At 35.1% G+C, this 25,436-nt stretch overlaps 1 protein-coding gene and 1 pseudogene across 1 annotated transcript in view; one reads left to right on the top strand and one right to left on the bottom strand.

Annotated features, from left to right (window-relative positions):
• Nucleotides 1-5,918, bottom strand: part of LOC120169128 (probable disease resistance protein At4g27220) — a 33,714-nt gene extending 27,796 nt beyond the window's left edge. Inside the window, exon 1 of the mRNA XM_039177353.1 lies at nucleotides 4,949-5,918. Within this exon, the coding sequence (XP_039033284.1) occupies nucleotides 4,949-5,909 (961 nt within the window). The 5' untranslated portion in view covers nucleotides 5,910-5,918. The remainder of the gene's footprint in view (nucleotides 1-4,948) is intronic.
• A 4,760-nt stretch (nucleotides 5,919-10,678) lies between these two features.
• On the top strand, nucleotides 10,679-23,406 carry LOC120169146 (annotated as a pseudogene).
• Nucleotides 23,407-25,436: the final 2,030 nt, after the last annotated feature.

The raw sequence follows: 25,436 nt of genomic DNA, 5'->3' as shown, positions 1-25,436 counted from the left end.
GTTCAGAATCACAACACCATCATCATTGATAACAGTTTCTGGCGATGGCATCATTGTACCAGTCAGCATCCGCTCTAACCGATGACTCCTGACTGTAAGCAAAGCTTGCTACTTCCATAATAGGAAATTCATCTCATCAAGAACTACATTTACTCTTTTATTGGTAAAGGCTTTGGCATTTCTTGAGGAAAATTCCAACGACACAGCAACATACTCCAGGCTTTGAGCCATAACAAGAATAGAGCTATGCAGCGAAAGATTCAGAAAAAGAACCCCAGGAAAGCAGCGAATGATACCATCTTGTAAAGTAAGAACTTACAGAGAATATTGAAGAAAATATAACTACTTCATATATTCAAGAACCTGATACAACAAGACCTTTATACATTCCATGCACACGTGAACTATTAAGCTAACAACCCTAGCTACTTAACAACCTAACTGAACCACATCCACGTGTACACAGCAACAGTCAATACAAACTCAACACTTGTATATATGAATTGATCGCCATGACCATGAAAATTTCTTGGTCCTAAGCAATATATCTAGCAGGGATTCAAATAGCAGAACACAAATGTGATTGTATTTGGAGGTCACGCCGCCGTCCGAAACTGATATTGCTGAGTTTAACGGTGGGTAACGGATTCATGCCAATAGCGGTCCGTCACGCCCGCAATTTAACGAGGTAACCGTGGATAGCACCGGAACACTATTTCCGTTTTTCAATCGTTACTGAAAAAAATAAAATAAGAACATAAAAATGGAATTTTCACCCAAAACGCAAAAATCAGTCCGGAAAAGACTCACCATCGGGGAAAAACGTAAAAAAGCTGAAATTCTCACTCAAAAACTCTTAAACTCAAAAAAAAAAAAAACGCATCATCGCGCAAGACTCACCATTCACCAGTCACCAAGGTAAAGATCAAACCGATAAGGGGATAAGCCGACAAAACAAAGCTGTTTTAGGGAAAATCTTAGGTCTGATGAGCTTCGCCGTCAGTGAAAAATAAGGTAGAGTGTATGCTCCTCAGCTCCTGTGAAAAACGAAATGTTAAACTTGAAAATGAGAAGACTTGGAGAAAATTATATTAGAATATTAAATAGCTTCTGGTAATTTCTTTTGTTTTTGTGTTTGATTTTTAATTCAAAAAACAATAAGTATATTGTTTTGGGCCGTCCACTCATATGTTCCATTTTTTTTTTTTTTAAATAAATTCTTAAATATTTTAAGGGATATATTAATTTATCATCACTCCCATCTTTTAGAATTTATAATTTAATCCTTTTTTTAGAATATAAACTTTAATTTTTATTTAATTTAATCCTAAGTTTGTGTTCTCTAAGTTTATACATTTATTTTAATTCTATTCAATTTAGTTGTGTTCTATTCAATTTAGTCATGTTGCGGCTTTAATTATTATACATCATAGTTTTATGTTTTTACTTTAATGATTGAACATCTTATTTCTTTTAAATATATAATAATGTATTCACAATGTCATCAACTCTTCATTAATTATCTTACCCTATCATCGGGTTTTTAAACTCTTATATTTGGTAAAACAATATTATATATATGTCATTTTCGGTTAAAAACATTCTAAACATCATTAAAAATGACTAATTATAATTATTATATTTTACGATAAGTTGTGCGAAATTTAAAAAAATTTACAACCGCGACACCCGCAGTGACCGCGACCGTAATGTCCGCAACCGTGATAAACGCGACGTAACCGAAAACGCGGCCGCGAACTCTATTTAAATCCCTTATATCTAGTTCTGTTATGTTCCGAATGATATCGATATGCTGGTTGATATTATTTTTGCATATATATATGAACTAGATATAATTCTGAAGCTATTTTGTATATGTTGCTTGGAGTTATTGTATTCAATGTTCAAAGCTTCTCAAAGGCAGCTAATAGTTTTGAATAATATGCAGATAGATATATTGATTCAATTCTTAAATAAATGAATCCTTAACATTTAAACTTAATTAATGTGGAAATTGTGCAAAATATATATAAATGAAAATAATTAAAGCAATCTATAATTAAATATTTTTTTATTGATAAAGAACACAAGATAATAATTAAGCACTAAATTGTTATGTCTAAGTGTGAGTGCTGCAGCTGCGTAAGGGGGTGTCAGGAATCATTTTTCGCCGATAGATTTGTCACGGTTCATCTTCGCCATTTTAAAGTGAAAATCACAAATAAATTAGAATTCTAAATGAACAGAGTGTTCGATGAACTGTTCGTATAACGTTAGTTTGTTAAATTAAATAAATGAGTATGAACAATTTTTATGTTTATTTAATAAACACATGAACACAAACAAACAAGCTCATTTATTGATTCGTTCATTTATGTTCATGAACAAGCTCATTTACTCAGTTCTCATTTCTTTTTATTTTTATTTTTTACATTTTAAATATTGATGAAAGTAAGGACTAAATTGAACACATGGTGAAAGTTAAAATTTAAATTACGAATTTTTAAGGAGTATAAAAACTAGTGGCATAATTTTATTATTTTTCTTTAACTTGCAAATAAAAGGACAAAACTAAAAAATTGAACATATAAACAGATGATAAACGAACATGTTAGAGAACGCTAAACGAACATATTGGTAAACGCTAAACGAATATATTCGCGAAGGATAAATAAACGAACACGAACACATTCAAAAATAAATAAACGAACAAAAACACAACATTAAAAAATTAAATGAACATGAACCGAACATGAACACCTTAAAAATAAACAAACGAATATGGACATAACTTTGTTTGTTCAAGCTCGGTTCATTGATACTGCTAAAATAAATAATTAAAGATAATTTAGTAATAATTCCACGTCAACTAAATTTAAATAAATAATTTCACCATAAAAAGTGTGCAAATAATATAATAAAATGAAGTATGAATAGAGTAAGAATTCATCAAATTAAGCTTCTCTTACATAAGAAGATAAAAACACTGCCAATGTTACAAACTCAACCGCTCCGTTTCATCCTCCCTTTACCTTTTACCAAAATCTCACGAAGGGGTCGAAAAGAGACTTGGGTTGGGGACCATCCCATTCCACTGATTCCCACCACTCCTTTGGTCTTATCCGAACTGAAAGATAGAAATTTGCAGATGTAGATGCAGATGCAAATGGTGGGACATTATCAAGTTTGGGAAGATTAAGACCCATCCTCTTTAATTTTGGACAGTCTACAATCCCAATTTTGTCAAGAGAATCACAAACCAGTACTCCACCAGCACTGCATATGCTCTTCAATTCCGGTAGATCACTCAACGACAATAGCCGTAGTTGTGGAAGATGAAACTCCGTGATAACCATTCCTCTTTCCTCCGGTTCAACTTCTGATGTTATTATTTCCTCCAATTGCTTACACCCACCAACTCTAAGCTCTTGTAAATTTAGCGGCACACAGTTTGGGGAGAACAACTTTTTCATATTCCCACAATCATTTATATAAAGAGATTTAAGAGATGAAAAGGAGGAAAATGAGAAGAGGATAAACCTGGAGAAAAGCGGGTATTCTTCGCTGCAATCAACATTGCAAAAGGTAAAATCGAATCCCTCAATGTCACGTGGAAGCACAATCTGGTAGTTATGGATGTTACAACCTCTTACGACAATTTCTTTTCCTTCTCTTTTTTCATATTCAGAAGACGGATCAAAATATATATCTCCCACGAAGATTGTGTATTGACGAGGCTCTTCTCGGCCACGACAAGCTTGGAGATACATATTTAAGTTGTGCCAGTCATAAAACCTCCCTTCAAGAGTTCCCTGCAGTTTCTTCAATCCACCCACCTCCTTTCCATTTATCAGAGTTTCACCGGCTATCAATTCATGAAGACAACAAAGTCTTGAAAGTACTCCATTCGGGATCTCATTTAGGTTCTTTGACTGATCCAGATTTAGATGCTCGAGACTCACCAGGTTTTCCATTCCTTCAGGGACTTGCTTGATCATTGTTCCTCGAAGATCCAACTTCCTTAAAACTCCAAGATTTGACAACGATGGAACATTCCATAATTGTTCACAATCAGCAAGCAACAGTGAAGTGAGGTTCTTCAAATTTGACAAGGAATGCGGAAGACTCTTGATAGGATTGGAGGAAAGATCAAGAATCTTGAGCTCATTCACATCATCGAAGAAGCTTTCTGGAATACTTTCTATGCAACAATCAGAGAACAACAATGTTGTGAGCCCGAGACACTTCGACAAGGAACTTGGAAGACTCTTGATAGGGTTGAAGGAAAGATCAAGAACCTTAAGTGCATCCATATGCTTGAAAAATCCTTCTGGAATACTTACTATATTGCACTGAGACAACAACAATGTTGTGAGCCTGGGACACTTTGGGGGTGACATTTCCAAGGGTATATATAACCACTGATTCCATATCAACGAAACTTTCTCTAGATTCATGCTCCATTCTTGCACATCTGGTGCCTTTTCTAACTTCATTCCAGCTTTTACCAAGAATCGAGATTCTGCAATACGCAATGCCATGTCCCTTAAAAGATCATGCATCTTTACAGTTCTTGCATGTTCTTCTTCAGTAAAAACTTCCAACAAGCAATAGCTGATGAATCTATTCATTATTGCGCGACCATTGTCATACTCTGCCTGCATGCTATCCATTTCTTCCATTAGCCCTTCTCTTATCCAAAGTTGGATAAGATCTTCCTCTTCAATTTCCCAATCTTCCGGATATAATGCACAACTGAGGAAACAGTCTTGAAGTTTTGGATTCTTTAAACGATCATAACTAAATTGTAATTGTTCGAACACTTCATCTTCGAATCCATTAACACTCTTTTTGCGTAGCCTTAATTCTTTTAGTGCATTCCTCCAGTCCGAGATGTCATAAATGCCCTTCATACAAGAAGCTATAGTAATTATTCCCAAGGGCAAACCTGCACAACGCTTAGCAATTGATCTTGCAATTGGTTCCACCCCTCGAATATTGAGAATGTCACAGCCCGCTTTCTCTAAGAACAACTTCCATGCCTCTTCTTCCATCAGAGGCTTCACTTTAATTTCTCTACAACCCATTTGTCGACACACATCGTCTTTTCTTGTTGTCAACACTAATTTACCCCCATTTGACGGCTCAGGAATTCCTATTCTCTCAAGTGAAACCTTCGCCCATAGGTCATCCAAGATCATCACAAACCTACCCTTCTGAGACAAATTTTCAAAGAGCATCCCTGCCCTTGTAGTTTCATCTTCATCACCAGAAAATTCTACTCCGATTTTACTAGCAACGTCTTTCTGCAGTTTAGCAATACTCGTCTCGTTGGATACAGTGATCCAAATCACAGTATCGAATTTCCCTCTCTCTTTTAAGAGTTGGTTGTTTATAAACTTCATGATGCTTGTTTTCCCCACGCCACCCATGCCCCAAACTCCAATTTTTTTAACCCCATCATCCATCAAGCACTGCCAAATCTCTTCAACACAGGCCTTTACAGCTTCACCTGATAAATTTCTTGTCGATAAAACTTGTCCGATCCATTGAGGATTGTCAACCACCAAACCTCCATGAAATCTACCCTGTTGAGTAATAAGTTCTTCAACTTCCTTTATACTCTTTGACACATCTTCTGTGTGAAATCCACGTGTAAGAGCACTACTTTCACCGATTCTGTCATCAAGGTCTTGCACTTCGACATTGACTCTTTCAACATTTTCCAACCATATCTGGACTTCCGCCTTGAGTTTCTTTCTCGGCTGCAGCTCTGATCTCATTATAGATTCTGTGTCTTCCTTCAAACCATTCAATTCCTCCAATTTCCTTTTAAGGTCCTTCCGATGTTGATCAAGGCTTCTATGATTGTCCAAGTGTTTATCTATCTTATTCAGAACAAAGTCCATGGCTGCAAGTCACAAGCAATATGTTAGAAACTAAATAATAAGCATCATTAGGTGAATGTATCTAAACATGACTAAAAATATAACTTCATTTTATTCTAAAAAATGTTTAAGAAATTATAAAGATTTAAATCAAGAAGTTTCACCCTCTCACGAATAATCAAATTAAATTAAACAGAAATTTAAGAGAGTGAAATTTCAAAATTTAAAGGCATAAAATAAAATAATGAATAATAAATGCCAAAAAAAAACTGAATTATAAGATACTTTTTGGGTACATGGTTGTCTATAAACAAAATTTAACAATAAATTTAAGGTCTATTGACATAATGAATAATCAAGTGCCTTTTTTTTTTCTTTATAGTTGACTAATAATAAATAGTTTAAGACGAATACGATGGTGATTTCAAATCGACGATCGGAGGCCGGACGGCGTTGGAATCGGGTTTGGAAGTTGTGTGCGAGAGGAAGAATTTGGGAAAATTGATTTTTGTTTTGAAAACAGAAATCGACCTCAATAATTAAGGGGAGTTTTGTTCTCATTAAAAGTGTTGTGTTCGAACAATTACGTTTACAAGTACGTGCGTTGTCAATAATTAAAAAAGATTATGAACATCTTGTAATCACCTAAACTATTTTTAAAAAATTAATGTTGTTTTATCTTTTTGTTATCAATCATTTATTACAACTAATACTATTTATTTGGCATTATCATTTACAATATTCAATCTTTATGATAATGAAATTTGCTTTCATTCTTTGGTGTTATGTTTTCTATTAATCTCTGATTATAAAAATAAACTAATAATTTATTCTTAAATATTTACGATATTGAAAACATGCAAATTAACAATCTAAGGCTATCTCCAGCCCTCATCTCAATTCTACAGCATCTATATCTCTGCTCTAAAGATGAAACAATAATTCATCTCCAGCACTATCTCTACGTTACCAACAACTCTAATTTATTCACAATATTTAACTATTATAATATTAATTTTGCAAATATAAAATAAAACATATACATTTATAATAAATATCAAGATAAAAAGCATAAATCAAACATTCATAAATAACATTGCAAAAATACAGAGAAAATTGGAGAATTAAGATCTCTTCCTTCTACAATTGGAGAATTAAGATATTGCAATTTAATCTACTTGAATTTATTATATTATGTTTAATTTTTATTTTATTGTTTAGAAATTACAATAAAAAATAGAAGATAGAATAAAGAGAAAATAATACAAAAAATCAGAAAAATAACAAAAAAAAATGTAGCGCAACTACAGTACAACTCTACATGTAGCGCGCAACTGTAGCTGGAGCACTATCTCTACTCCAAAGTGGCGATCGGCTGGAGCAATATCTCTACTCCAAAGTGGAGATTTTCTTTACTCCAGCGATGCGCTGGAGTTGGTCTAATGCAAAATTGATATAATTGTAAACTAAAAGTGATGCTACAATAATTAAATAATTTATAAGGGTATTTTAAAATGATTTTACAAAATACTTTTAGTCCAATTAATCAAAATTATATTTAATTTACATTTTTATAAAAATCTATATATTTCCTTTAATGAAAAATTAAAATACTAAACGAAAACTAAAAGTTAAATTCTAACCATAAGGAAATTATCATTAACAAGAAAAAGGATAATTTAATCTTAAAATAATATAAAGGAAATAATTTTAATTAAACATTTTATGAGAGTATTTTAAAAAAATTAAAAAAATATTAACATTTTAGAACACAAATCCTAAATAATTTGTAGGTTAAACTATATTGGTGACCATTTAACTATTGTCAGATTTCATTTTGACCACCGATGTTTCGATTTAACCAATCGGATCACTTAACTATTTAAATGCTTTAATTAAGTCACTATTCATTGACTTTTAATGGGAGAGGTGATGTGACAATTAAGAACTTGGTATAATTGCATATTTAGTCCTCAATATTTATACATTTTATCAATTTGGTCATAATATAATTCAATTAAAATAAATTTTTCATCCAATACCACCTTATTAAAGAGCGAAAATAAACGGGAGGAATGCATTAGGGGGCATCAAACCTAAGACATTCTAAAGCCAAGCACGCCTTAACCACTCAGCTAAGCCTCCCATTTGGTTCCATATTACAACATGTTTATATAACTTATTTCAATTAATGATAGAAAAAAATGAAGTGAAAATGATATCAAGAAGATTCAAACCTGAGATTGTAAGCATGGATGAAACAATCATAACTACTAAGCCAAATCACATATTTAAAGAAAAGTTTTAGTATCTTTATATATTCGTATTTTTACACAAAAATTTATTTATCTCATAATATTGTAATTGATATAAAAATAAAAAATAAATTTTTTATCACATTATCTAGAAAAAATTACGGACGGAGCTAGTATAGAATTGATGACACCCCACAAATTTCTAGAATATATATAAAAGAAATTTATCCCATCATTTTTAAAAATATTTCATAAAATATTTAATAATAAAAAATCTCATCTCAATCCCATCGAAATCTATCCTCTCCCAAAATCTATTAATAATAATAACATATTCACCGGTGTAGCACAAGGAATATGCCATTTCAAGCATGAAATTAGCTTGTTATGGTTAAATCTTTTAAACAAAAAAGTAAAAGGATAACATTAAGAATACCTGTTACGGTTGGCCGAACCACAAATGAAAGAAAAGCAGCCAAAAGGCGTTCCTTACTTGCTGGTATGATGGCACACTGCTAGAAGAGAGGCACTCCAAAGGGTTCCTTCACGTGTAATTACAATCATGAAAAGGGAACTCTTTTGTTGCAGTTTATGGGGTTTGAAAGAACAATACAAAATGAAATGCAATATATACCTCTTCTAATTAACTTGAGAGGAAACGATGACCGGAGAGAAGCAGCCAAAAAGGTTCATTGTTAGCTGATAATATGAGCCACTCCCAAGGGTTCTCTTGAATCACCTACGCTTAAGCAACTTTCACCTACAACATACAAGGAAATCACACGCCCTCGGTCATTGGTATTTGCTATGTGATAATAAACTTGGTTTGGGTTAATTATATTTTTATTAAACTAAAGTTTATTTTGAAATAAATTACTTATATAGTTAGGACAATCTTTAAAATTAAATAATTTTTATTAAATAGAAGGGATTGTTCATGTATCAAAATTAAATTAGTTCGAATAAACTAACTAGTTGATCTATTAGGATGATGCACTAGATAGTCTTTACAATACCCATATAGATTAGTTGATTAATAGATCGAATACCAGTAATTATACAAACAAAAAAATCAATTCAAATCATGTTTTGTTTAATTTATCAATTTTCAAAACTAAATCCTAAATAAATTGTATTAACATCTTAGTGACTTGAGTTACGGACTCTTGATTTCAGACATATTCGAATACAAACATGGAGATGTTCTTCCTAAAATATGAAAAGAAAACTATTTTATGGCGGTTGATGAGCTGTGAAAGAAGAACAAAAATATTGAAATTGGATAAATACCTCTTCTGACGAGACGATGACCGGAGAGAATCACCGGATGAAGAAAACATGCAAATGAAGTTGGTTTGCTTGCAGACTGCTAGAAAAGAGCCAGTCCAAATGATTTTTCTATGCACCTAAACTTAAACAGAGAGGAAACCTGTGCGAAAGGTAATGAAATATTTTTTTTTTCTAGGAATATATGAGGAAACCACAGCTATTAGGAAGAGACGATGAAGCTTCGCTGCAACGACTTTAAGAAATGCAAACTGAAGTCAAACAAAAAGAAAGAGCACCACTTTCATCGAAGTTGCTGTCACACTTAGGTAAATTAAAGTAATTATAATATCTAAATAAAGAATAAAGATGATAAATAATATTAGATAGTACCTATCAACAATAAATTTTTTTTAGGAACCAATCAACAATAAGTTAATATAGTAAAATGATGTATTAGATTTCTTAAGTAATATCATATGTTCATATTTTAACGTTTGTTAATGAAATTAATTGGGTTAATAAATTGTTTTCGCTTCTACAGTATTCGATCTGAATTAGTCTATTAATAGATCGATTAGTAATGATTAATTAAAAAAATTAGATAGTCCCATAATTGACTTGTTTTTATTAGAAGACTGTTGTTTTCTGGGGGCTGAATGGCAATATAACATAGCTTTCATACAGCTCAATCCCTAAATTGTTTTTTAATTTGGCATTAAAATTTTCATTTTATATTATCCCACTTAAAATTTGTGTTTGAGCGTTAAAAATAGTCTTTCAAAAAGTTCATTTTTTTTAATTTAAAAATATAGTCTCTCAAGCCAAGCCAACAATACTGACCAGATCTAAGCCACGAGCAGACATGGATTCTTAGAGACAACTACTAAGCAGTAACAAATCTTTGTCTTAAAAATGAAAATTAAAAATGCAATAAAGAAAATATTCCAAATCTGAGTAAACCCCCTTTCTTTTCTACTTCCTAAGCTTCTTCACTTAACTCTCCAAAAGCCCCCCCCTTTCTTGCTCAACTAAGGAAAAAAGAAAAGAAATGAGGGGTCCTTTGGGGGCTGTAATAGGAAGATATCCATCAAGTGATGGAATCACAGAAATTGGAGGGATCATTAAGCACAACAGGAAGTGTAGATATATTAATTTACATTTTGAAAATACTTTTCACCTTGGACTTGTGAGGATTGCTGATATTTTACTTTGTTGGGGACATCTGCTTCTAAATGGTGTTGTTTGCCTATTCATGTATGTTTTGTTTTACTTATTCTGCTTACTTTCTGTCAAGGTTTTCAATTCATTTTTTTCTGTTTTCTCTTTTGTGATTTTCATAATTTGTTTTCTTTTGGATGGCACATCAGGCTTACATACGGTCTGGACTACAAAGGGAATTTATGTGGTGACAAACATGCTCGCCCTGGCCTACGTAAGTTGGAACTCAAGTATTGGTTGAGTCCAAATCAGGTTTGTCAAAGTGGTGTTAAGGACAGTCAATTCAAGTTGTATAATGCTCGGAATATATGCTTATGGGATTGCCCTATTCCATCAGAAGATTCACTTAATTGGGTCTGTGATTATCCAGAGGGGGGTATCCGCCTCTCAATGCGTGACTGGATCAATAGAAATTATGATTATTATGAATTTTTTAAACCAGAAATGAGAAATACTTCTCTTCAACTTCAGGGTCCGTGTTACCCCGTAATATTTCCGAGTGTGAATGGTAGGTAAACTCGAATGCCTTTTTTTGGTCAAGTCATAGATGTTGTTTCTTTTACCATCTCATGAATTGTTTTATGCTTGTTTCTCAAGTTTATTTGAGCTGCCAATTCATTTCTCGTGCGTCAAACACATCTTTGCGGCATTGGCAACAGATGGGTGGAGTGAATATCAACGAGGATATTGTAATAGATAAATCAATTAATAGGTCCATCAATTCTCGGTCATCTGTCTTGAAGGTCAAGCAACTTTCCTGCAATACCTCTTTTTTACATTCATGTATTTTATCTCGGTATGTTCTGACTTCTGTCAACTGATTTGGTGGTCAGCAAGATAATTGACAATGTAGTTCCTTGTTTATAAATAATGTTGTTTTGTAAAGTGCAATTAGCCTACTTTCTGAAATGGGAATTGTCTTATTACGGCGTTAATATTGGAAAGTCATGGCCGGTATTGATAGTTGTGGAGGGTTGTTACCATTATTTCTGTCAGTGATATGGCCGTTAATGATTCGCCATTTTGTCGCTGCAATGCCTTGGATCACAGTTGTAGGAAAAATATAAATGAATTGATTGAATCATGACTATTCATGAAAAATAATTAAGTCTTTTCATGAAAAATAGTTATTTCATTTCACTCTAAAGGTCATGTCTTTCCATGATAACTTTTGATTAAAAGGTTATGATTTTTAATCAAATGGTTAAGTCATTTCATTTAAAGGTCTTAACCTTTCAATAAAGGTCTTAACCTTTCAATCCTCTCCCTATATAAAGGCTAAGTTGTGACACATTTCAACACACAACTTTCTACTATTTTCTTTCAATTACTTTCCTTTCAATTCTCCTATTCTTCCAAAGTCATTTTCCGGTGATAGATAAAGACAAAGATTGTGTTCGATTGTTCACTACGGTTGTGCTTACTGTTGTGAACGTTTGTTGTTGTATCCTGGGAGAGCGACGTCCAACGTTACTCAAAGCACCGAGGAGAGGACGAATTTGTCTTAAGGAAACTGTTCATTCAGGCCTCAACAAAACTCTTCTTCTATTTATTCAATTACATCCGATTACAGGTTCTATTTTAATTTCACATTTTCTTTTTAACTTTATTATTAAAACGAAATTTTTAGACATTCTCATTATAACAGTTACAATGTTTTACTACTTAAAAGGTTAAAAGTATATCCCTTACATCATAGTATTCATACTAGAAATAGTCTAATTGGTCTCGTGTATGTACTCGAATGCAAGGAGCTGAGGACTACTAGTTTTGATAAATACTAAACGTATCTTTTTCTTCTTGTTTTTTTAGCTGGATGGATTGGCAACGATGCCATCTCCCCTATCATTGGTGAGCATGATCCATATATAAATGTTTTTGGAAGGGTGCATTGTTTATTCCTTCTTTTTTTTCTTTGTTCGGAAGCTTTTATTGTTGCAGGTATTTTGGTATTTTTTACATATAAAATGTTTGCTTCTTTTAGGAGCTAAATCATCTACGTGCCTTTGCCATTCTACTGACATTTGTTATGGTTGTTTCCGTCCTTACGTCAATTGCAATTGTTCGCCGCATCTTAATGGCAACATCAGTCCTCAAGGCAAGTATGATCTTATCATAATGTGTAGTGAGTATAAACTTTCCATCAAAACCAATACTGTTGGACACTTGCCAGTTTCCACTTGAAGTTGAAAAGAAAAGGGAAAATAGTGTTTTTTTTTTTTTGCATGTAGGACATTATGCTTTTTGGAAATATATATTTGTTATGATGGTAATGATGTGATCCGATTCAGCGTCACAAATGGACTTGCATCTCCAACCTTTCTCAATATTCAAAGGGATTTTTCTTAACTTAATCTTTCTTTATACCATAGTTATGATAATAGCTTACATACATTATAATTATAGTTATGATGATGATATTATGAATGTATGAAGTTATTGTTATGAACCACATATTTATATCTTATATTACTTAGCTTATAAATGCTTTCTTTTGTAGGTACATGTTCGGCCACATCATGGGAGCTGATTTAAAGCTAGAATTGGAGTCAATAAGCTTGGAAATCTTACATAGGATGACTCGGGAGATCATGAAGAACAAATGATGAAAAGTTGTCAGTTGACCTCCGAGCTCATAGCTCACTTGAGCTGGACTTTTGAGCTAGCTAGAGACTTCATTTCAGCTGGAGAGTTACACCATCATCTTCACCACATAGAGCACTACAAATATGATCTAGGTCGAATTTTATGAATTCGTACCTTTTCGCGAAGAGTTGTCATTCCGAGAAGTGCCTTTTCACAAGGAGCTGCCCTATGACTTGTACACATGTCCTTCATCTATGGCCAGCTCAACTTCAGCTCAAACTCATGGGAAGTGGCTCAAATGATGAAAGGTTGTTTCACACAAATGTGACCTTTCATAATTAGTTGCTGCCCCATTGATGCCATGTCACCTAGACACATGTTTGATGCCAAGTTACGTCTAAGTTGCTGTTCATCTTCACACCATGGAAGAGTCCACGCCTTAAGCATTCTACACCATCCATGTGAGTGCCACATGACCAGCCACTCATGTGCTTTGCATGTGAATGAATTAGGCGCCAAGATGAAAAAGCTTCTCTCTATTCGGCCTAAACATCATCATGCTTCAAATTGGCGCCAAGATGAAGAGTTATAGGAACCATTCGGCCAAAGACATCTCCCCTCATCCAAGCATCATTTATTTTCGTTTTAAGACATGTACTTTGCCGAAAAGGCATCTATTTATTCGGCCAAGCCTTTACAAAACTATAAATAGGCTTTGGCATTCATTTGTAAACTCAACCCTTTGATAATTAAAATCCTTTTGTGAGATTATTCTCTCTTCAAGTTCTTTTTAGAACTATATCGATTAAGCAAGCCTTTCTAAAGCTTGTGGCGTCATTCCTTCACCTTGATACTTCTGGTTCCTAGTTCTTATAACTAGAGGGTCAAAGTCCTTACTACCATCCCTTATAAGACTTATAAGAAACGGGTCTTTGTTCTTTATAACATTGGTTCCTTCTTAGTTTTATAAGATACTATTTCCATCTCCATATCCCATCACCTTCACGCCAAATCTATCTCCATTTCAATACCATCTTCATTACCAATTAAAATATCCTTCATTCATCATTAAGGCATACGACCAGCAACATCATTGGTGGTCGAATTCTTGCATTGAAGGATAAATCAACATTACTTCCGCAGCCCATCTTTGATAACATTCCTTTCCATTTCAATTCTTTCCATTTCCATTTACTTTTCATTTCTTAATTATCATATTACTTAATCAATTCTTCTTCTTTTGTGCAGATTACTTTCAATCCAAGGTGTAGCATTTGGTGTCTCTCCTAGATCGGGAAACAACAAGGTTGCCAACTTCTCCATTATTGAAGAAGCCTGGTTAGCCTTACATCAAGCGGCAATCAGAGCTTTGGTGGATTGACATACAAAGTGCTACAAAAAAAAGCAACAAGAAAGAAGAAAACAAAAGAGAAAAGAAAAAAGACTCCTACATCAAATTTGGAGTGCAAAAGAAAGAAAAGAAAAAGAAGAAAATCAAAAGCAAAAGAAAAGTGAAGCAAGTTGCAAAGTAAACTCAAAGAGAAGCATATTACAATCTGCCCCAACAACAAACTTAACGGTGGTATCCTTGTTGTTTCTTGTGAAGGAAGATAGTAAGTGTTGCAACTTGAGTTCTAAGTTATCTTCACTTATTTACTATTTCATTTCCTTTTCTTTCATCTTTTCTTATTCCTTTACCTTATCATCTTTCTTAACCTTTTTCTAGCCTATCCTTTATCATATACCCTAACCATTTCTAAACCGACGCACAAACTAAAGAAACTTGCTCAATCTTGAGTTAGTTCTTAAAAAGGACCTACAAGAGAGAATCGAGCGGTAAAAGGCAAACGAGAGGGTGAGATCAGAAGGGGGATCAGAAAAAGCCAAGGATCATATCCTTGAGTGCAAACACGAGAGTGAGTGGAGTGCAATCTGAATTTTCTTGGAGAGATCACGTGAGGTTTTGTGAGTGTGCTAGTAAGGTTTTAAATTACTTTATTTCACTAACCATGTCTCAAAGTCCCCGAGGAAATGCAGGAACACAAAACTTACAAATGCAGGCACTTATTGGTGAAATGATGAGAATGTTTCGTGAAGAGTTCGATGATCTTCATGAAAAGATAGATCAACACCGTGATCTACCACCAACCCGTAATAATGGAGCCAATAGAAGACAACAACAGCCACCCCTCCAGAAGAAGATGTTCAAGAAAATTTTGACGAGGGTGAGCAAGCAACATTCCAAGGCCCTAGACGTGCCATTGTTGATGACAATTTGAGCAACATTAAAATCAAAATTCCTCAATTCCAAGGAAAGACTGATCCTGAAGCCTATCTTGAATGGGAAAGCAAAGTGGAACATGTTTTAGTTGCCACAACTATTCCGAGATGAAGAAAGTGAGATTGGCAGCCATGGAGTTATAGACTATGCCTTAATATGATGGGATCAACTTACCCTTAACCGAAGGAGGAATGGAGAACGACCGGTCTCAACTTGGCTTGAAATGAAAGGTATTATGAGAAAATGATTCATTCCTGTTCACTATCACTGTGACTTGTTTCAAAAGTTACAGAATCTTAAACAAGGCCATAAGAGTGTGGAGGACTACTACAAAGAGATGGAAGTGGCCATGATCCGAGTCAACATTGAGGAGGATTGTGAATCAACTATGGCAAGATTCCTTGCAGGACTTAATCCCGAAATTGCCAATACTTTAGAGTTGTATCATTACATCGAACTAGATGAGATGGTGCAAATGGCAATGAAGATTGAAAGACAACTGAAGAGGAGACATACATCTCGCAATGTTGCGCCCACACCATCAAGATGGAATCCAAACATAAAGAAACCTACTCCTCCTCCTGTTAAAGAACAAGCCGAATCTTCGAAGACTCAACAAGTAAGTAAAGACCCCAATCGTGGAAAGCAAACTACTGAATGTTCAAGAGACATTAGGTGTTTAAATGTCTTGGGAGGGGCCATATAGCTATGCAATGTCCTAACCAGAATACCATGCTCATACTTGGAAATGGTGAAATAGAATCAGAACCTGAAGAAGAAGAAGAAGAGGCACCCATTGAAGTCAATGAAGAAATAACTCTTGCAGATCTCGTTGATCAAGGAGAAGCCTTGGTAATTAGAAGAAGTTTGAATCTTCAAGTTGCGGAAGATAATGCACAGCGAGAAAACATATTCCATACCCGATGCCATGTGAATGAAAAGGTATGTTTTGTTATTATAGACTGTGGAAGTTGTACTAATGTGGCCAGTACAATAATGGTGGAAAAGCTTGGTTTGAAAACAATGAAGCACCCAAATCCATATAAGTTGTAGTGGCTCAATGAACGAGGATAACTCAACGTGAGCAAACAGGTGATAGTTCCTTTTTCCATTGGCAAATACAAAGATGAGGTTATGTGTGATGTTGTCCCTATACACGCTAGCCATCTACTTCTTGGAAGGCCATGGCAATACGACAAAAGGACTATTCATGATTGTTTTACCAATCAATACTCGTTCAGCCATAAAGGAAAGAAGATTATCCTAACTCCTTTAACGCCTAAAGAAGTTCAGAATGATCAAGTCAGAATGAAACAGAGTGTTGAGGCTATGAGGAAAGGAAAAGCAACAACCGTGGAAGAAACTGATCCAAAAACAAGTGCTTATTCTTCAAAGTGCTTGATTCGAGAATGCTTATTGACAAAATGCAAGGTTAAAGATGATTATTCTAACTGTGAACATGCAGATTTTTTCTTTGCCTTACAGGATTTACCAAGAGGCACCATTTGCCAAAAGGAAGATTTAGGAGACGTGACCTTTGGGAACCCAAAAGATGTGTCCATTGAAAAGCTAACAGACATCAATTCTCATTCAAAGAATGTGTCTTTAGAAGAACCAATGGATGTGACCTATGAGAATTCAATGATCATATCTATTGGAGTATTAAGAAACACCACTTTTGGGATATCGAACGTTGAAAAGAAACCACCCTTCAATTTGAGGACAAATTGCTTTAAAGAAGGGGGATGATGTGATCCGATTCAGCGTCACAAATGGACTTGCATCTCCAACCTTTCTCAATATTCAAAGGGATTTTTCTTAACTTAATCTTTCTTTATACCATAGTTATGATAATAGCTTACATACATTATAATTATAGTTATGATGATGATATTATGAATGTATGAAGTTATTGTTATGAACCACATATTTATATCTTATATTACTTAGCTTATAAATGCTTTCTTTTGTAGGTACATGTTCGGCCACATCATGGGAGCTGATTTAAAGCTAGAATTGGAGTCAATAAGCTTGGAAATCTTACATAGGATGACTCGGGAGATCATGAAGAACAAATGATGAAAAGTTGTCAGTTGACCTCCGAGCTCATAGCTCACTTGAGCTGGACTTTTGAGCTAGCTAGAGACTTCATTTCTGCTAGAGAGTTGCACCATCATCTTCACCACATAGAGCACTACAAATATGGTCTAGGTCGAATTTTATGAATTCGTACCTTTTCGCGAAGAGTTGCCATTCCAAGAACTGCCTTTTCACAAGGAGCTGCCCTATGACTTGTACACATGTCCTTCATCTATGGCCAGCTCAACTTCAGCTCAAACTCATGGGAAGTGGCTCAAATGATGAAAGGTTGTTTCACACAAATGTGACCTTTCATAATTAGTTGCTGCCCCATTGATGCCATGTCACCTAGACACATGTTTGATGCCAAGTCACGCCTAAGTTGCTGTTCATCTTCACACCATGGAAGAGTCCACGCCTTAAGCATTCTACACCATCCATGTGAGTGCCACATGACCAGCCACTCATGTGCTTTGCATGTGAATGAATTAGGCGCCAAGATGAAAAGGCTTCTCTCTATTCGGCCTAAACATCATCATGCTTCAAATTGGCGCCAAGATGAAGAGTTATGGGAACCATTCGGCCAAAGACATCTCCCCTCATCCAAGCATCATTTATTTTCGTTTTAAGACATGTACTTTGCCGAAAAGACATCTATTTGTTCGGCCAAGCCTTTACAAAACTATAAATAGGCTTTGGCATTCATTTGTAAACTCAACCCTTTGATAATTAAAATCCTTTTGTGAGATTATTCTCTCTTCAAGTTCTTTTTAGAACTATATCGATTAAGCAAGCCTTTCTAAAGCTTGTGGCGTCATTCATTCACCTTGATACTTCTGGTTCCTAGTTCTTATAACTAGAGGGTCAAAGTCCTTACTACCATCCCTTATAAGACTTATAAGAAACGGGTCTTTGTTCTTTATAACATTGGTTCCTTCTTAGTTTTATAAGATACTATTTCCATCTCCATATCCCATCACCTTCACGCCAAATCTATCTCCATTTCAATACCATCTTCATCACCAATTAAAATATCCTTCATTCATCATTAAGGCATACGACCAGCAACATCATTGGTGGCCGAATTCTCTTGCATTGAAGGATAAATCAACATTACTTCCGCAGCCCATCTTTGATAACATTCCTTTCCATTTCAATTCTTTCCATTTCCATTTACTTTTCATTTCTTAATTATCATATTACTTAATCAATTCTTCTTCTTTTGTGCAGATTACTTTCAATCCAAGGTGTAGCATTTGGTGTCTCTCCTAGATCGGGAAACAACAAGGTTGCCAACTTCTCCATTATTGAAGAAGCCTGGTTAGCCTTACATCAAGCGGCAATCAGAGCTTTGGTGGATTGACATACAAAGTGCTACAAAAAAAAGCAACAAGAAAGAAGAAAACAAAAGAGAAAAGAAAAAAGACTCCTACATCAAATTTGGAGTGCAAAAGAAAGAAAAGAAAAAGAAGAAAATCAAAAGCAAAAGAAAAGTGAAGCAAGTTGCAAAGTAAACTCAAAGAGAAGCATATTACAATCTGCCCCAACAACAAACTTAACGGTGGTATCCTTGTTGTTTCTTGTGAAGGAAGATAGTAAGTGTTGCAACTTGAGTTCTAAGTTATCTTCACTTATTTACTATTTCATTTCCTTTTCTTTCATCTTTTCTTATTCCTTTACCTTATCATCTTTCTTAACCTTTTTCTAGCCTATCCTTTATCATATACCCTAACCATTTCTAAACCGACGCACAAACTAAAGAAACTTGCTCAATCTTGAGTTAGTTCTTAAAAAGGACCTACAAGAGAGAATCGAGCGGTAAAAGGCAAACGAGAGGGTGAGATCAGAAGGGGGATCAGAAAAAGCCAAGGATCATATCCTTGAGTGCAAACACGAGAGTGAGTGGAGTGCAATCTGAATTTTCTTGGAGAGATCACGTGAGGTTTTTGTGAGTGTGCTAGTAAGGTTTTAAATTACTTTATTTCACTAACCATGTCTCAAAGTCCCCGAGGAAATGCAGGAACACAAAACTTACAAATGCAGGCACTTATTGGTGAAATGATGAGAATGTTTCGTGAAGAGTTCGATGATCTTCATGAAAAGATAGATCAACACCGTGATCTACCACCAACCCGTAATAATGGAGCCAATAGAAGACAACAACAGCCACCCCCTCCAGAAGAAGATGTTCAAGAAAATTTTGACGAGGGTGAGCAAGCAACATTCCAAGGCCCTAGACGTGCCATTGTTGATGACAATTTGAGCAACATTAAAATCAAAATTCCTCAATTCCAAGGAAAGACTGATCCTGAAGCCTATCTTGAATGGGAAAGCAAAGTGGAACATGTTTTTAGTTGCCACAACTATTCCGAGATGAAGAAAGTGAGATTGGCAGCCATGGAGTTTATAGACTATGCCTTAATATGATGGGATCAACTTACCCTTAACCGAAGGAGGAATGGAGAACGACCGGTCTCAACTTGGCTTGAAATGAAAGGTATTATGAGAAAATGATTCATTCCTGTTCACTATCACTGTGACTTGTTTCAAAAGTTACAGAATCTTAAACAAGGCCATAAGAGTGTGGAGGACTACTACAAAGAGATGGAAGTGGCCATGATCCGAGTCAACATTGAGGAGGATTGTGAATCAACTATGGCAAGATTCCTTGCAGGACTTAATCCCGAAATTGCCAATACTTTAGAGTTGTATCATTACATCGAACTAGATGAGATGGTGCAAATGGCAATGAAGATTGAAAGACAACTGAAGAGGAGACATACATCTCGCAATGTTGCGCCCACACCATCAAGATGGAATCCAAACATAAAGAAACCTACTCCTCCTCCTGTTAAAGAACAAGCCGAATCTTCGAAGACTCAACAAGTAAGTAAAGACCCCAATCGTGGAAAGCAAACTACTGAATGTTCAAGAGACATTAGGTGTTTTAAATGTCTTGGGAGGGGCCATATAGCTATGCAATGTCCTAACCAGAATACCATGCTCATACTTGGAAATGGTGAAATAGAATCAGAACCTGAAGAAGAAGAAGAAGAGGCACCCATTGAAGTCAATGAAGAAATAACTCTTGCAGATCTCGTTGATCAAGGAGAAGCCTTGGTAATTAGAAGAAGTTTGAATCTTCAAGTTGCGGAAGATAATGCACAGCGAGAAAACATATTCCATACCCGATGCCATGTGAATGAAAAGGTATGTTTTGTTATTATAGACTGTGGAAGTTGTACTAATGTGGCCAGTACAATAATGGTGGAAAAGCTTGGTTTGAAAACAATGAAGCACCCAAATCCATATAAGTTGTAGTGGCTCAATGAACGAGGATAACTCAACGTGAGCAAACAGGTGATAGTTCCTTTTTCCATTGGCAAATACAAAGATGAGGTTATGTGTGATGTTGTCCCTATACACGCTAGCCATCTACTTCTTGGAAGGCCATGGCAATACGACAAAAGGACTATTCATGATTGTTTTACCAATCAATACTCGTTCAGCCATAAAGGAAAGAAGATTATCCTAACTCCTTTAACGCCTAAAGAAGTTCAGAATGATCAAGTCAGAATGAAACAGAGTGTTGAGGCTATGAGGAAAGGAAAAGCAACAACCGTGGAAGAAACTGATCCAAAAACAAGTGCTTATTCTTCAAAGTGCTTGATTCGAGAATGCTTATTGACAAAATGCAAGGTTAAAGATGATTATTCTAACTGTGAACATGCAGATTTTTTCTTTGCCTTACAGGATTTACCAAGAGGCACCATTTGCCAAAAGGAAGATTTAGGAGACGTGACCTTTGGGAACCCAAAAGATGTGTCCATTGAAAAGCTAACAGACATCAATTCTCATTCAAAGAATGTGTCTTTAGAAGAACCAATGGATGTGACCTATGAGAATTCAATGATCATATCTATTGGAGTATTAAGAAACACCACTTTTGGGATATCGAACGTTGAAAAGAAACCACCCTTCAATTTGAGGACAAATTGCTTTAAAGAAGGGGGGATGATGTGATCCGATTCAGCGTCACAAATGGACTTGCATCTCCAACCTTTCTCAATATTCAAAGGGATTTTTCTTAACTTAATCTTTCTTTATACCATAGTTATGATAATAGCTTACATACATTATAATTATAGTTATGATGATGATATTATGAATGTATGAAGTTATTGTTATGAACCACATATTTATATCTTATATTACTTAGCTTATAAATGCTTTCTTTTGTAGGTACATGTTCGGCCACATCATGGGAGCTGATTTAAAGCTAGAATTGGAGTCAATAAGCTTGGAAATCTTACATAGGATGACTCGGGAGATCATGAAGAACAAATGATGAAAAGTTGTCAGTTGACCTCCGAGCTCATAGCTCACTTGAGCTGGACTTTTGAGCTAGCTAGAGACTTCATTTCTGCTAGAGAGTTGCACCATCATCTTCACCACATAGAGCACTACAAATATGGTCTAGGTCGAATTTTATGAATTCGTACCTTTTCGCGAAGAGTTGCCATTCCAAGAACTGCCTTTTCACAAGGAGCTGCCCTATGACTTGTACACATGTCCTTCATCTATGGCCAGCTCAACTTCAGCTCAAACTCATGGGAAGTGGCTCAAATGATGAAAGGTTGTTTCACACAAATGTGACCTTTCATAATTAGTTGCTGCCCCATTGATGCCATGTCACCTAGACACATGTTTGATGCCAAGTCACGCCTAAGTTGCTGTTCATCTTCACACCATGGAAGAGTCCACGCCTTAAGCATTCTACACCATCCATGTGAGTGCCACATGACCAGCCACTCATGTGCTTTGCATGTGAATGAATTAGGCGCCAAGATGAAAAGGCTTCTCTCTATTCGGCCTAAACATCATCATGCTTCAAATTGGCGCCAAGATGAAGAGTTATGGGAACCATTCGGCCAAAGACATCTCCCCTCATCCAAGCATCATTTATTTTCGTTTTAAGACATGTACTTTGCCGAAAAGACATCTATTTGTTCGGCCAAGCCTTTACAAAACTATAAATAGGCTTTGGCATTCATTTGTAAACTCAACCCTTTGATAATTAAAATCCTTTTGTGAGATTATTCTCTCTTCAAGTTCTTTTTAGAACTATATCGATTAAGCAAGCCTTTCTAAAGCTTGTGGCGTCATTCATTCACCTTGATACTTCTGGTTCCTAGTTCTTATAACTAGAGGGTCAAAGTCCTTACTACCATCCCTTATAAGACTTATAAGAAACGGGTCTTTGTTCTTTATAACATTGGTTCCTTCTTAGTTTTATAAGATACTATTTCCATCTCCATATCCCATCACCTTCACGCCAAATCTATCTCCATTTCAATACCATCTTCATCACCAATTAAAATATCCTTCATTCATCATTAAGGCATACGACCAGCAACATCATTGGTGGCCGAATTCTCTTGCATTGAAGGATAAATCAACATTACTTCCGCAGCCCATCTTTGATAACATTCCTTTCCATTTCAATTCTTTCCATTTCCATTTACTTTTCATTTCTTAATTATCATATTACTTAATCAATTCTTCTTCTTTTGTGCAGATTACTTTCAATCCAAGGTGTAGCATTTGGTGTCTCTCCTAGATCGGGAAACAATAAGGTTGCCAACTTCTCCATTATTGAAGAAGCCTGGTTAGCCTTACATCAGGTAATTTTGGTTTCATGATATCGGAAAGAGCTAAAAGATGATATTGTGCTCCTGAAAGTATGCAGGTTGCTGCGAAAGTTATAGGCGAAGTTCAAGCACTGATAATTTTTCCAGTCATACCGTACGCAATTCTTGCGATCTTTTAAATATTTTTCTGAAGTACTTGTTTGTAGTATTCATGTTTTCCTACCCTGAACTTTATTCTAACTACAACCTATTGTTCTTGCAGATTGCCATAACTGGGAAAAGCTTTTTTAAGGCGTTTGAAATCGCGACAAAATTGATCATGAACAACATCCTTCGAATAGGGAAGGTGAATGTGATAGGAGTGTTGAAAATAGGTGAAAACAAATCTCCGAAAGTTAGCATTAATTCCACCGAATTAAATGGTCAAAAGTAGGTGTAATTGTTTAAAAAATGAAAGGGTAAAATTACAAACTTTAGTCATTGTAATTTAGGGTATTTACAAATTAGTCCTTAAGCTTCAACTATAAATACCCTAGTTCATATAACTTCAAAATCATCCCAAAGCATTCTAGCTTTCTTCCAATACTAGAGAGAATTTAGAGAGTTTCTTGAGAGTTGTTTTCTCCTTTTTTATCAAGAGAGAATTATCATTGTTTTCTCCTTGGTAGATCGAGAGAGGTTGTAATTCCTATTTTCTCATAGTGAAATTCTTCTACCGTTGCCCGTGGTTTTTACCCTATATTATTTAGGAGTTTTCCACGTAAATTTTGTGTCTTCTTTATCTTCATTTTTTTATTTTCTCAAATTATCAGTTGCCCTTCATCTGTTTAGTTATGGTCAAGTTGTCAAGAACAACTGTATTACCAACTGCTGTGATTATGATCTCGTGGCCAAAAAGGTGACTTGTGATGGCTGCTGTGGTTATAGCATCCTTTACACTCCTCATATTGCCATTGCCATCTTCTTCCACCTGTTTGGGGGCTACTGGGCTACACAATTTTTTATAGCGTCTTCTTCAACCTTGGTTGCTGGTTCTGTTGCTTCTTACTATAGTTTTACTGGTATGCATGTTGTTTTCATGGGAAACAAACAATTAAATTTCTACCATATTCAAATTTCTATAGGCATAGTTATAGACAATTACAATGTGAAGCCATATGGAGCCTCCCAAATCAAGCAAAAGATACGCAAAAGTTCTTAAAGTTATCGTTGAACAACTTGTTCGAGATTGACATTTCGTATATTTTTTTTTTGTTCATATACGTTTTTACACACAATGAAGTAACATAATGCCATGCATGTAGAATCCTAAAATTTTGCTGATAACATATGTTACTTCGATTCTTCATTTTTCTCGAAGTACTTCTATCCGACACTCATGTTGAATGGATCTCTGAATGAAGATACATGCATGTGCCGGACATATATTCGTATAACAGTTGATAACTAGTGTTTAACACCTCTTGCTTACATTTTATCGTTGTAGATATGTTGGGCTCTTGGTTACGTGGTAGGAACTCTCTTCTTCGCCGTGGTGGAGATGTCGATCGATACCATCATTCGGAGGAGCACCAAGGGTATGCACCCCCACTTCTCATCGAAACACTCGGTGACCAAAACGAGATGCAAAGACTCAGTGATCATATTTTTCATGTATAGTTAACCATAGTTTTCATGAATCCTTGATATAGTGTTTTCTTACAATTTCATTACCATTTTCTGGTTTCTCTTACCGTCTACATCTTTTAAACCCTTTCTTGTATATATGAATTGATCGCCATGACCATGAAAATTTCTTGATCCTTAGCAATATATCAAGTTCTGTTATGTTCTGAACCGATATCGATCTGCAGGTTGCCCAGTCCACCGTTGTGTGCAGATCATAGTCAGCCATGAATGAAAATGTTTCAACTGATATGAACTAATTGTTTTTGAGACGTCTCATAAGAATAAGAACAATAAAAACTCTATATATTTATGTCCCCTAAATCAGTAAAGCTATTTCACTTCGTTATTCTCTTTCCCTTTGTTTATAATTATTACTAGGGTAAACTATAAGAAGGGTCATTTCTATTTCAGTATTGTTTATTTTTTTTCACTGGTTTTAAAACAATTATATTTTAGTCATGTTAACGCCGTGGTTTTAAAACAATTCTATTTTAGTCATATTAACGCCGTTAACTTACTAGTTTGATCAACGGACAACTAT

The sequence above is a fragment of the Hibiscus syriacus genome, unplaced genomic scaffold, assembly GCF_006381635.1.
Source record: "Hibiscus syriacus cultivar Baekdansim isolate YM2019G1 unplaced genomic scaffold, ASM638163v2 tig00111754_pilon, whole genome shotgun sequence".
Taxonomy (NCBI): domain Eukaryota; kingdom Viridiplantae; phylum Streptophyta; class Magnoliopsida; order Malvales; family Malvaceae; genus Hibiscus; species Hibiscus syriacus.
Note: the sequence above shows the minus strand (reverse complement) of the source record. Positions and strands in the feature narration are given on the sequence as shown.